The sequence below is a fragment of the Centropristis striata genome, chromosome 13 (genome assembly GCF_030273125.1).
Source record: "Centropristis striata isolate RG_2023a ecotype Rhode Island chromosome 13, C.striata_1.0, whole genome shotgun sequence".
In the NCBI taxonomy this organism is placed as follows: domain Eukaryota; kingdom Metazoa; phylum Chordata; class Actinopteri; order Perciformes; family Serranidae; genus Centropristis; species Centropristis striata.
This window is the reverse complement of record NC_081529.1, coordinates 13,595,262-13,609,597: the sequence shown is the minus strand read 5'-3', so window position 1 is coordinate 13,609,597 and position 14,336 is coordinate 13,595,262. Positions and strand designations below refer to the sequence as shown.

Below are 14,336 nucleotides of genomic sequence, written 5' to 3'. Positions count from 1 at the left end.
TAGAAAAAACACACAATAGCACAAGAACATGTACTTTCACATATGGCCAGGAAACATCAACATCAGGGGAAAGCTTGCCTAAAGAGATACTTTCTGGTATTTTGGATACAGTTACTGTCTTTAAAAACAGACTACTGAAAATTATTACTTTTTACTTCATACTTTATAGAGGAGGGGGAAAATTGATACAGCATAGTATAGCAATATTTTGCGTGGCAATATTATATCGATTCATGTCACCAAGTATTGATATTTGGCGTTTATTTAGCCTGTTTTTTTTTGCCGTTTTTGTTCTTTCCCGGAGGCTGTAGCAGGCTCACTTTTAGAAATATACTAGAGATACTGGTATCATATGAAACTAGAAGATCTAAGGAACCTATAGGCACCATGTCTATCCCATTGGACCCAGGTGCAATAATGGCCATAATCTAGATCCTATAATCCTGAGAACCAAATAAAATACTCACTCACACTTTTACAAAGTAATTGGTCATCTCATTATAATATTATATAGTGCAGTGAATCAGTAAAAAAAATGTAAAAATAAATTTTTTGTCAGATGGTGGATGCTAGAGCAAATGTGGTACAGATGATTTTTAAATGTAATTACTCACTTCTATATATGTTATTATTATATGTATGCACTTTATTGTGCATGTTTACAGACACCTCCATTCAATTTTAAGCTTTTCCAATTTGAGTATTAAAGGTACAGATCACCCGTGGGTACATGGACATTGTTAATTATTGTGACAGGCCTATTGATGAGTTGATACTTTCTTTTCTTTCTCCAATGTCAGAGTGAAAAGGAAAATTAAGTCATTACTTGATGACACAGGGAGTTTCAGTTGTTAGCAGCGTGCTTGATAAAACAAATGCTTATCACAACACATCCCTGCTGGCCCTCCCACAAGGTAAATACACAGTTCTTTATGCTAACAAAGTCCTCTCAGAGAGCAATATTAAAATATATATAAAACAACATAATATGACATGAAAGCATAATTTATAAATATTTTTATTTTGGATGATACAAAATTTGTTCAGACTGTTTGACTTTCATATAATATATTCAAACATGAATGATGTAAACAATAACAAACAACAAAACCTTACATTTAGTTGGTGTTTACAGTTCATCTGTGTACCAAAATACCCGTCAGCAATTCTGACAGTGATAGAATATAATTTAATCAAATGTTTAATTAATTAACATGGTAGTGTTGGTGTATGGGAATCTGCTGTCAGATCATGTTTCTGTCACTGAGCTCATCAAACCTTGTTGAGCATTATGGCCTTTCAGTAAAGCTGCTCAATAACAGGTGAAAAGAAGCAGACTGGTAGAAGCTAGTTCCCAACCTGTGACAGCTGGCGATGGGTTTTTCCCTAGGATGGCAAAGGCATAACCCACCCTACTTTGCCTCTGGTTGGCTTACAATGGTATTTTTAGGTTAATTGTGAACGGTTCTTTGGTTTTCCACTGCTGGTCTTGAACCGCGAACCGCTACATCAGGGGCTGGGGGCGGGGCTATATGACCAACAAGACCAACTCGGTTAGCGGGCAAGTAAATGTTAGCGTGCTAGCGTTAGCTTGCAACAAAGTCCAACATTGAACATCTTATGTTCAGTGTTCAGGGCAAAGACATATACAGACGTTAGCAGTGACGTAGTGACGTAGCTCTAGAGCCTGTGGACAAACAAACAGGTTCAGAGCTGGTTTGCAGGTTGAACCAACTGCGAACCACAAAAGCACTGGCTCTGAACCGGCCAGGAACCGGCTCTGGTCGAAAAAGGGTAATAAATGGTTCAAGGGCCGGTTCTGGCCAATCATGGACTACAGTGCATAGAGAACTGGCATGTCCAAATTATGAGAAGGGTGAAATGCAGGAATTATAAGTGAAATGTGTTTTGCTAGAGGGGCCTGAAAGAAGACAAACTGAAAGATGTGGGCTACATGGTGGTGTAGTGGTTATCATTTCACCGCACAGCAAGAGGAATCCAGCTCTTGTGTGTGGAGTTTGCATGTTCTCCTCGTGTCTGTGTGGGTTCTCTCTGGGTCCTCCGGCATCCTCCCAAACACATGCTGCTAAGGTCTAATTGATGACTCTAAATAGGAGTGAATGAGACTGAGTGTACCCCGCCTCTCTCCCAATGTCAGCTGGGATCGGCTCCTGCCCACCACGACCCGAGTGCGGATAGGCGGTTAAGGATAATGAATGAATGAATGATCCAAATGTAACCCTAACCCACTACCAAAACTCAAAAGATGATAAAACCTGCTATCGCTCAAAACTGCCTGACTGGTCTTTTAATAAAATAATTTATACTGGCCAATACAAGAAATAGCTTTTTGTTCTGAACAAGTAAAAACAATAACCCCTGGTTAAAGTCGCAGATACCAGATTAACATAAATCAAAGATGCTTCTGGAATCTTCTCACAGTCCAGATGAGACATATCCATGTAGGGGAACAGAGTGGGGTCCATCCTTCTCTCTTCCCTTTGTCCTCCAGAGCTCAGTGTTCACCAGTGGTTAGCTGGAATAAAACGACACCTCGGAGCTCCAAGAAGTCAGTCGTACTCTGCAGGCTCTTCCAAATGTACCACATTCTCCTAAAGATGATATAAAAGATGGCGTGATAAGTATAAACAAAGAAAAATAAAGCTCAAAATATATTTCATCATTCCCTTAACCCTACCCACACCAACTCTCCTATTCAACTCCTTCCAGATAAAAAGATCAAAATAGGAACACAAATTGAGAGTAAAAGTAGAATAAAAGTAATACAATATGCATAATGTGTCATATGTTAGTGTATTCTTATGATAAAAATCAATGAAGAACATCTTTAATATGGATAGAACTTATCTCACAATTGATCTGTATATACAGTCATGGAAAAAATGATTAGACCACCTTGTTTCTTCAATGTATTGTTCATTTTAATGCCTGGTACAACTAAAGGTACATTTGTACCTTTAATTTAATGATAACAACAAAAATAAATCATAAGAGTTTAATTTAAGAGCTGATATTTAGCCATTTTCCATGGTTTTCTTGATGGAAAATGGCTAGATATCAGCTCTTAGATGAAATTCTTATGAGCTATTTTCGTTGTTATCATTAAATTTGTCCAAACAAATGTACCTTTAGTTGTACCAGACATTAAAATGAACAAGAAACAAGGGTGGTCTAATATTATTTTCCATGACTGTATAAGGTAATATATACTCTACAAATGAGAGCTAGAAATGTATTGTTTAATCACTCACCCATCCTCCATGACTCTTGACCCAGGGTGCAAAGGTCTCCATGTAGCACTCTGCGTAGCCTTGCATGCGCTGTGTTCCTGTGGCTGTTACTATCCGCCGTGTTACCTCCATGCTGACAGCCATGCGTTGCAGCGTTGGACTGGCTGTAGGCGGCAGGGCCGGTGCCCCGGAGACCTCAGTGCTGCTGAAAGTGTCTAGGAGCTTCGCAAAAGATGCGTAGGAGAGACGAGACAGGCTGGAGCGTAGAAAGGGGTCGGACTGAATCTGTAAAAAGAGCCATATTTTGTAATATTCTGAAGTTTGTGCCACTTAAAAAATCATATTGATGACTGACTGATTGTTCTTGGTGACTACTGCTGTGTTTCTATGGTTATTTAGGTACATTTTATTATTATAGTACCTGGCAAAGCCAAACCATCTACATCCATAAAGCTCAAGCTGAATGCAGTTTACAGATTTTATTTCACAGAATTTGTGGGTCCAACATTTCTGTAATGCAAAATCTACTATAAAAACAAGCAAAATAAGTGTCCATAAAACATACCAAACATTAATATTAGAGAGAGATTAATATTAGGATTTCCTTTATTAGTCCCACAACGGGGAAATTTCCAGAGTCAAAGCAGCAAAGTGGATCGCAAAAAACAATAAATAGTAAACAGCAGTATAAACTAGATATATAAGAAAGGTATTAACAAATAAACAAGTAAAAAATAATAAAGTATTAACAATGTACAATATAAACAAGTAGAAATATAAAAAAGTATTAACAATTAAAACAAAAAATAAAATAAACACTTTTATACATTATATAAAACATTATATGCATGTAGACATCAGCAGTTGGATATCACAAAAAGAGCTGCCAATATTAGACGAATGAATGATGCAATAATGCAGCTTTCCACACGGCATGATAAGCCATTACCCACCTTAGTGTTCATAGAGTCTCCTTCCAAAGAGAGCACCTGAGCAAGCTGCTGCACCACTGCTTCCTTCTCACACACTGCTAAAAAAACACACAGAGCAAGTCAATGAAAGTGGATCCTAAAGCTTCTAGTGTGTGTCTATACTTTCATCTACTTTCAGACTAAAAACAATGGATACACATACTGCTGAGAAGATGGAATACAAACCAGTGAGTGTATTCTGGCCTCAGTGCTGATTAAACACTGCCTCCTCCTGGTTTATAGCGAAATGCCTTTAAGTGGCCATGTGCTGTGAAGTGGCCATTTGTTTAAAGCTTCAGTAGTACAAGTAACATGGGCAGTGGTGGAAAAAGTATTCAGATCTCTTACTTGAGTAAAAGTACTAGTACTAAAATGTGAAATTACTCCACTACAAGTAAAAGTCCTGCATTCAAAACTTACTGCAGTAAAAGGACAAAAGTATCAGCATCGAAAGTACTTAAAGTATCAAAAGTAAAAGTACTCGTTATGCAGAATGGACCCACTCAGATTGTTTTTATATATCCTATATATATTATTGGAGTATTTGTATTGATGCATTTATGTAAGCAGTGTTTAATTTTGTAAAGAGAGGGCTCATTTTAACTACTTAATATACTGTTTTGAGGTTTAATTAAAAAAAATGTCAAATCACTTTAAATTTATCATGTTTTTTATGTAAAATATCAACCCGAAAAGGAACTAAAGCTGTCAGCTAAATGTAGTGGAGTAAAAAGTACAATATTTGCCTCAAAATGTAGTGAAGTAGAAGGATAAAGTTACATAGAATATAAATACTCAAGTAAAGTACAAGTATCTCAAAATTGTACTTAAGTACAGTACTTGAGTAAATGTACTTTGTTACATTCCACCACTGCACATGTGTATCCACATCCGTACACTGTGTCATCAACTTGACAAACTATATAATAATCTGTACCAATCTTTTGAAAGGTGACATAAGGTCATCTTGTCAAAATGATGATGTTTTATTATGCTTTAATATACTACCCTGCAGGGATTTCATTAACTAAAGGAGAAACATATCCTACAGTATAAAGCAGCCGTGGACAACATTTACTATAAGAATCATTCATATGTGTGTGTGTGTGATTACCTGCTGAGGCCTGAGTTGTTTTCATAGTGGGTCTTTTTATGCTGGCGGACTTCTGGGCAATCTGTTCCAGCCGTTCTGCTACTTCATTATAGAACTCAGGAGGGTGGTCTGCATCAACATGAACCACAATACCGTCAATATCTCAGATGAAAACCATAACTCTGCATTAAGTATTTAAGTTTTACCAATCTATGGTCACATGACACACCACAACATAGGCTACAACCACATGCGATCAGTAACATTTTAGGTCTGGTCTGGAGACAAAAATTATTTTAGCATGCTGATTCAAAGCAATGAAAAGTTCAACATTTACATTTAAACTAAGCAAGTAAGTGACTTAGAGTTAAACTTGGTTTTATAGTGTGATTACGCAGCTTACTTGGAGAGACGAGGGCCGGGCTAGGATCTGCTTCTTTGTCAATTAACAATGTGGAAGGCCTCTGAGGATAAGTTCCGCTCGGATCTTTCTCCTTCTCTTTCTCTTTCTCTATCTTTAATCTGAAGAACTTGGAGATCCTTCTTTTAATCTTCTTTTTGTTCAGCTTCTTCTGCTGTTTCTTCTCACTGTCACTTTCTTCTGAAGTAGAGGACGGGGATATGACATCCTCCTGTGGAAACAGGAGCAAGCAGGTTAATTAAAGTTTCCACAATTCTTCAAAAACTCTGTGAATGTTGCAGTTTTCCGAAAAACTGACGGGAAAAACAGACAGTCTTGAACTTCTATGGCGTTATAGTTATACGGTCTTATATCCTATACAATGACGAAATCAGCTACAAATAATAGTCTTCTCCCATTTTTGAACCATTGCCCCCAACCCCAAAATATGTATAAACAACAACAATAAATCAGGATAAAACCTTTAGGAAAAGTCAGCAAATTTCAACTTAAAAAAAGATAATTTAGAAATCAGTCAAGTCTTTGTGATGATGCAAAACTGCCTGACAGAACAAAAAACCTATAGTAGGTGATTTTGCCATTCTTAAAGCCTACTGTAGGGGCTTATAATGTGTGTACAGAGGGTGTGCCGTGAGACAAGTCCAGGTGTGCCCTGAAATATTGTGATAACCATACACTATTAATGTAGTATGACTCACAGCAGTATTGCCAAATTGAGAACCAGCTACTGTTAGCAGGAGATCATCATGTCCTCATACCTAAATGTAATAATTGCTATTTTAAACAAGTGGTTAATGCTGTCAAGCGGTCGCAGGTTGATTAGCTTTAGGCACAAAAAGAGTTAAATGTAGATGCTGTGGCTAAGCTGGTTAAAGCATCTGTCTTGTATGCAGTGTCTGTGCACCTGCTGAAACAACCCATAATGACCCTTATGAGCCTTTGGTCACAACGACCCATATCGTATATATATCGCGAAGCATTCCGAAAATAATGCACACGCAATCATGCATACACGTGCAGTTGTAAAAAAAAAAAAAAAGCCTGCAGTTTCATTGAATTTAGGCTACAAAACCACTGACCTAGGCTTAGATCAAAACATTTCCTGGTAAGGCTTTATAAAAGGTTTTATAAAGGCTTCATAAAAGTTTAAACAGTAAATACATTTATGAAAATGCTGGAAGTGAAGTAGTTACAAGGTCAACGTGACTACCATTCTTCAATTCTACAATGTCATTTAGCTGCTTTCATCCAAAGCAACGATAAAATTGAGAGTTAGAACAACACAAGCAAAGATGTAGTTAGGAAACAACACAAGAGTAAGTGCCATGGGTCAAGTTTGAGTCCACTAAGATACAAGTGTTTGTAGGCAGAGCGGTTGGTCAGTACAAACTTATTTTTTTCCTATAGATCTCGTCTATGTCGATTAAGTGTGAAGTGATTTCTTAAAAAAATCACTCACAATGACTTAACTGATGCCAGTAACATTAAGATACATTGATATAAGAAACTGTTCGATGTGATTTGATTTCAGGTTTTCCACACAAAATGTTCTGACTTCTGGAAGTAACATAGTTAAGTTGGCAAACCGTGAGGCAGGGGAGTTCAGTGATGCTTACACCACAAGAACCCCGTTCTCCTGGGTGAAAGTCCAGGGTCTGCATGCCCCCCAGCTGGTTACTGTTCCCCACTGGCTGACTACTCCAGTGGAAAGGCCTGATTATTGGAGTGTGATACATCAAAGAAAAAATAAGCATTCATAGAGTGATAACACTGCAACAGAGTCCTGTCAGGCGTCACAACCAAATCCCTGAGCAGCATTTTGATGTGCCTTGGTCACAAATGTTTTAAAACCACTGAGCTAAAGGAAAGGACATGGGATAACTTAAATCAAAAAGTCACCTAAATGATAAAGGTCCCTAGCACATTTATGGTTACCAGACCATAAATTTACCCTTACCAGGAGCAGCACCTCCCCTGGGATCACTTTGCCCTGGCGAGATCCTACGAGGAGATTAAATAATATTTATCTGGCTTTTACAATCAAGCCTTAACTCATTCACAAAACCACTGGTTTACCAAGAAACACAGGACACCTGGTCAGAAGTTGACAATTATCTCACTATATAAAAAGAACACAATCTTACGTCTGTCAGGTCTCTGAGGTACTGTGGTTTTGCTTCACTGTCCCTGTCCAACGAGCCCTTAGGGTCTTTGACACGACGTGCACTGTTATATCGAGGCAGCTGCTTAATGAAGTCCTTGAATCCAGTCTTTTTCTCATCTGCTGAGTGGACTTCTTCAGCTTGAGAGTCCAATCCATCCTTTGCTTTTTGCTGTGGCTTGGAGCTGGCAACGAGAGGATGAGAGTAAGGTGAACATCAGGGCGGGTTTAGGAGAGGTATCACACAAGTCAACACAATTTATGTTCAGACTGCTATAAAAAATATCCTTGATGGAACTCACGTTCTGATATAGCTTTATTTTTCTTACCATATTAGCACAAAATTAATTGTAAAAAAAAAAAAATCAAATTAACATAAGAATAAAAATACATCCATAGTCCCCATATCATAGTATTAGTATTTCTACCTCAACTGGAATGAAATGTTATGATTGAAATGTTTTATCAGCACTACCTAACTCAGGGTCAACCTGTTTGACCACATAGGTGATTTAACATATTCTAATATGCCTCTTCTGTAACCAGGAACTCTGACTTTACCATAGCCCTTGAAATATTTAGTTTGACTGATTGCAAAATCTCCAAACAATGAGTCACCATCACACTACGTGATATTGAGTGGTGGAATGTAACTAAGTATATTTACTCAAGTACTGTACTTAAGTACACTTTTGAGGTACTTGTACTTGACTTTAGTATTTCCACATATTTAACTTTATACTTCTATTTCACTATATTTTAAGGCAAATATTGTACTTTGTACCCCTTATATTTAGCTGACAGCTGAAGTTACTTTACAAGTTCACATTAACATAAAAACACAATACAGTTTAAGTGCATATTTCCTTTTAATTAAACCACATAACAGTATATTAAGTAGTCAAAATAAGCCCTATCTTTAGGAAATTAAAACACTGCTTGTATAAATGCATCAATAATATTAATCTAATAATATATTTAGAATATATAAAACAATCTGAGTGGGTTCGTTCTGCATAATGAGTACTTTTACTTTTGATACTTTAAGTACATTTTGATGCTGATACTTTTCTACTTTTACTTCAGTAAGTTTTGAATGCAGGAATTTTACTTGTAGAGGAGTAATTCTGCAGTGTGGTTTTAGTACTTTTACTTAAGTAAGAGATCTAAATACGTCTTCCACCACTGGTGATATCTAATTGATACTAATTGCACCAGAAACAAGACTATTATGTGCACAGCATCAGGTGTCTTTGTTTTAATGCAGCCTAATTCATCATATAGTGAGCAATACACATGGTAGAATACAAGACTGATGATAGAAAATAAAATGTTGCTGAGATCCGATATTATATTTGATAATTTTTCAGTGAGAGGTAAAAGAAGTGTCTTGTTGAGTACAGTGAACCAGAAAAACAAGCCCAAAATCAATCCAGTGCAGAAGCCCAGAGCGGTGAGTTACATACCTGTACTTGTTGTGATCTCTGTATGCCCCTCCAACTGTGCCGGGCCTGTCTTTTGAGGGGACCGAAAGGGTCCGATGAAGAAAAGCTTTAAGGACTAGATGAGTCTCAGTCTTGATCTCCAACAGTGAGATTGAAGCCACGGAGGAGACAGACGAAAGGCGTGCAGACTCCGACATCTCTAACGAGACAAAAAAACAGAAAAACTGTTAACAAGATATAATTTTCTTATTCTGTTATTTAAGTGAGAACCATCCTCAAAATACACAGAGTATAATGGATCTGCTGTACTAGAAATTTAGTTTAGCAGCAAGAACAGAACAAGTGATGTTTTGTGTCCCAATTGTATACATTATTTAGTATCTACTATGTGCTTTTTCACTAGTATGCTGCTTTTTTCAGTTAAAATACAAGAAATCTACATATTTATATATACACAATGGCTATCTGCCTTCTTATAATTATTCAAATATAACATATTCAAAAAGCACTTTGTTTCGTCAGACGTATTAATGCCCATAGATTGCATGAACAAATCGTTTCAAACAGTTATAAAGTTGTTGTGGTCTCAGTCAGGATGTTGCAGTTCTGAACCCAAACAGAGATGAAGAGATGAATAGATGAACAACAGAGAACATACAGCAATCAGAAGTCAATCCAATACTGATGAAATCTAAACAAAAGGATGGAAATCGAGCAACTAGCACAGATGACCTGACAAGTGAAACTGGGAAAACACAGAAACTAAACACACAAGGAACTAATTAACTACCAGCCACATGCTGACGCAGCTGGCAACAACACAACTGGACCAACCTGTCCAGCAGCATTCCATTCTGTTGTAGATCTCGTTAAATGTGTCAGTGCCAGTGATGCCACACATACTTTATAAAGATCAACAACAACACTTTTAGATATGTTGTAGATATGATTGTTCTGGCTTTTAAACATATTCAGCTGCACTGAACAAGTTATCTCATTTAAAGGAAATATAGGGTGTATTCGACAACCGGGACAGCATGTGGCTGGTGTTGTCTCATCATGTCCCCAAACTCATACGACCTACCCCCTGATACGACCCAGATGAGCGTTTCCCAAATCAGGAACCCATCCGGTGGCAGTAGATTAATACATCCTCATACCTAAATGTAATGGGTGCAGTCAGTTTGGTTAGGTTCAAGCACCAAAACTGATAGATCAAAAGATCCAGTAACAGATAGTGCACGTTCTGTAGTCACAGATCCTTGTCTCAGAGTTGCAAACAAACTTTGTTAACCTTTGAATTATAATGGATTGAGAATGAATTGAAGAAACCAAACCTAAGCAAAGGTCTAGTCTGTAGGGACTCAGTTTGAAATCATCAGGCTTTACTATTTGAAATAATGGCAAAATGTTGTATAAAAGATAATCAATACCTTCTACAACATAAAAGCTGTTAAAACTTGAACTCTGTGCTCTGAATTGAGTATATATATTAGAGTGTGGACATTTGTTTCTAGCCACCACGATTATCAACAGCCGATTGTTCTGTGATTGGAGAGATTTGATGAATCACACGTGAACCCTGTCGTAAGACGATATGCTCAGATTTGCGCTGGTTTCTACGTTCATTTGATAAATGAGGGCAAGTATGAGAATGTTTACTAAATGAAGTCAGAAGTAGGCCTATATTCCTATTGACTTACAGACCAACAGACTTCTTTTGGCAACCAGTGGAGTCGCCCCCTGCTGGCCATTCGGAAAGAATGCAGGTTTAAGGCATCCTGCATTGGTCTCACTGTTCAGCCTTGAACTCACATCAACTCATTTGTTCAGCTTGGTCCTTGTCTCCTGATATCCCAGCAGGCTTTGCACATCAAACTAGTCACATTCAATATATAATGAATAGGATTGTTGACTATTTTCTGCCTCGTCAGCATCCCCTGCGGACCCAATTCAACCTTTACTAGATAATGTTTGTGTCTCTTTTAATAGAGCTAGGCTAGGTCGGTTAATAAAGGGCTTTAAGGGTTTCATTTTTTCAGGACAATATGGTTTCTGTATTTGTTCAATTTAGCTGTTTACTACAGGAATGTATTTGGTCACCAAGATTTTGGTGATGTTAATACATTTTTCCATCTATTTCAAAATGATTTATGAAGGAAATGAAACAAGATGTGTCAACCATTTCTTCCTCACAAAACAAAAATCGAAACAATGCATTTATGCAATATCTTTATCATGCTTAAAAGAAATCTTGTTGTATTTGGCTGGTGTTGCATTATTTTTTTTTACTGTGTTATTATAAGTGGTGGAAAAAGTATTCAGATCTCTTACTCAAGTAAAAGTAGTGAAAGTCCTGCATTCAAAACTTACTTAAGTAAAAGTACAAAAGTATCAGCATCAAAATGGACTTAAAGTATCCAAAGTAAAAGTACTTGTTATGCAGAATGGACCAACTCAGATTGTTAAATTTGTTATAAATATATTATTAGATTATTTAGATTATTTAGTGCATTTATCCAAGCAGCATTTTAATTTTGTAAAGATAGGGCTCATTTTAACTACTTAACATACTGTTATGAGGTTTGATTTAAAATGTCTCATGACTTTAAATTGATGTAATACTTTATTTACTCAAGTGACAACACTTGAGTAAATGTACTTAGATACTTTCCACCACTTTCCCCCTCAGTTTGGTACTTCTTCTTGTTGTAGTCTCATTTTGCTTTTGCTTTTTCTGTTTATATTTGCACGTTGACAATTGTAAATAAAGATTGTGAATAAAAAAAAAAAAAGTCTGGTCGCTTGCAGTGGGCTCGACCTGAGCCTATAGGTCGGGAACGACTCCGTGCCGGTCGGCATGTCGGCCGGTGTTGTGTCCTTACTGGTTTCCACACTAACTGGTTCCCGTACTGGTGTGTGTAGCTGTTTCCTGTCTCAGTTACCAGATTCGTCACATATTTAATAAACTTTTAACTAGCGATTTCCAGGTCGCATCTCCATCTACTGTGGATAATATTGTTGCATAAGTGAACACTACATCACAGCCACCTATAAATAAAAAGAAAGCATAGATTATTATGTTTGCAAGATCGACTAGAGCTGGATTTGAATTCACTACGACACAATTTAATTATTAATGAACCATCACCTCTACAGTCATGGAAAAAAATATTAGACCTCCCTTGTTTTCTTCAGTTTCTTGTTCATTTTAATGTCTGGTACAGCTAAAGGTACAATTGTTTGCACAAATATAATAATAACAACAGAAGTAGCTCATAAAAGTTAAATTGAAGCTGATATCTAGACATTTTCCATGTTTGTATTGATCATAACCAAAATCATTATCAATAAAACCATGTTAAATGTCTAGATATCAGCTCTTAAATTATACTCTTATCAGCTATTTTTGTTGTTATCATTATATTTGTCAAAACAAATGTACCTTTAGTTGTGCCAGGCATTAAATGAACAAGAAACTGAAGAAAACAACGGTGGTCTAATCGTTTTTTCATGACTGTATATGTTTATTACATATGTGACAAATCTGCTAAATGAGGCCGAAAACAGCTGCACACACCAGTACGGGCACCAGTTAGTTCGGAAACCAGTAAGTACACAACACCGGGAACGACTCCGTGCCGGTCGGCATGTCGGCCGGGACAGGACGGGAGGAAAACCCCACTCGTCCTCTTAAACACCAGGAAATGTGAACACGACTGCGCTCTTATCCCCTCTTAAAGCTCAACACAACCTGTAAATGTAACAGCAACACGCCTTTACAACAGAACTGTAGGTCTACACGGTACAACCATAGGCTATAATAAGTTTGACTGTACTGAAAATGTAAACAAAAGCTACAATGAATCACCGGGGAGACTATGTAGGACCAAAGTTTTCAACCTTCGCGGAGTGGTTTATTGACTTAACAAAGACATTTCAGTAACTTTTATGAGATATAAATAAAGCACAGGCGGAGGTAAACTTCAATGAAACTTGTTTTCGTACCTGAATGTGTGTTTCGGCGCGATTCGGCCTGGGTTTCGCTCTCTTCTCTCCCGTTTGTGTAGGCAGCTACACGGCTGCGTGGTATCCCTGCGGGGAGGAGCGAGGAGTCTGTCCTGGGACTTTTGGCAGAATGACATCATTCATCATGAAACCATCGATTCTTCTCACTGTGAAATTACTCCACTACAAGTCAAAACATTCTAACCTACTGAAGTAAAACTAAAAAAGGTATCGGGATCAAAATGAACGTATCAAGTATTGGAGTATCAAAAGTAAAAGTACTCGCTATGCAGAATGGACCCACTCAGATTGTTTTATATACTCTTAATATATTATTGCATTATTTGTATTGTCTTTGATAAAGACGGAGCTCATTTTAACTACCTAATATACTGTTATCATTTAAAAAAGTGTCACATGTCAAATCACTTTAAATGTATCATGTTTTATGTTAAATCTCGATCCGAAAAGTAACTAAAGCTGTCAGCTAAATTATAATTTATAAGCAGTGTTTAAACTTTCTAAAGTTAGGGCTAATTTAAACTACTAAATATACTGTTATGTGGTTAATTTCAAACAAAATATGCATAACCACTTTAAGTTGATCATGTTTTTTATGTTAATTCTCCTGAAAAGTAGCTAAAGCTGGCAGCTAAATGTAGTGGAGTAAAAAGTACAATATTTGCCTCAAAATGTAGTGAAGTAGAAGTATAAAGTTAGAAATAGGCTACTCAAGTAAAATACAAGTACCTCAAAATTGTACTTAAGTACAGTACTTGAGTAAATGTACTTCCACCACTGGTATTGAGAGACAATAAAATAATTTATTCCAGGAGTAACTATGAGCTATATTCTACAAGAGGAAATCCATAGACTGTTATAATTAGAATCATTCAGCATTCACAGTACATGAAGCTAAATTTAGGTCTAATGCGTTTCGCTTAATTCAGTTCAATTTAATCAAGTTCATAATAAAAAGATTGCCA

The 14,336-nt window shown here is 36.9% G+C and overlaps 1 protein-coding gene across 1 annotated transcript; it reads right to left on the bottom strand.

Moving 5' to 3' along the window:
- Positions 1–1,011: 1,011 nt before the first annotated feature.
- Positions 1,012–13,485, bottom strand: bcl2l12 (BCL2 like 12). Its single transcript, XM_059348372.1, has 8 exons — positions 13,351–13,485; positions 9,364–9,541; positions 7,881–8,082; positions 5,719–5,947; positions 5,337–5,444; positions 4,205–4,281; positions 3,273–3,536; positions 1,012–2,612 (listed from the first exon to the last, which is right to left on the bottom strand). The coding sequence occupies exons 2-8, from the start codon at positions 9,537–9,539 to the stop codon at positions 2,571–2,573; spliced, it is 1,098 nt and encodes a 365-aa protein (XP_059204355.1). The 5' UTR covers positions 9,540–9,541; positions 13,351–13,485; the 3' UTR covers positions 1,012–2,570.
- Between the last annotated feature and the right edge of the window lie 851 nt (positions 13,486–14,336).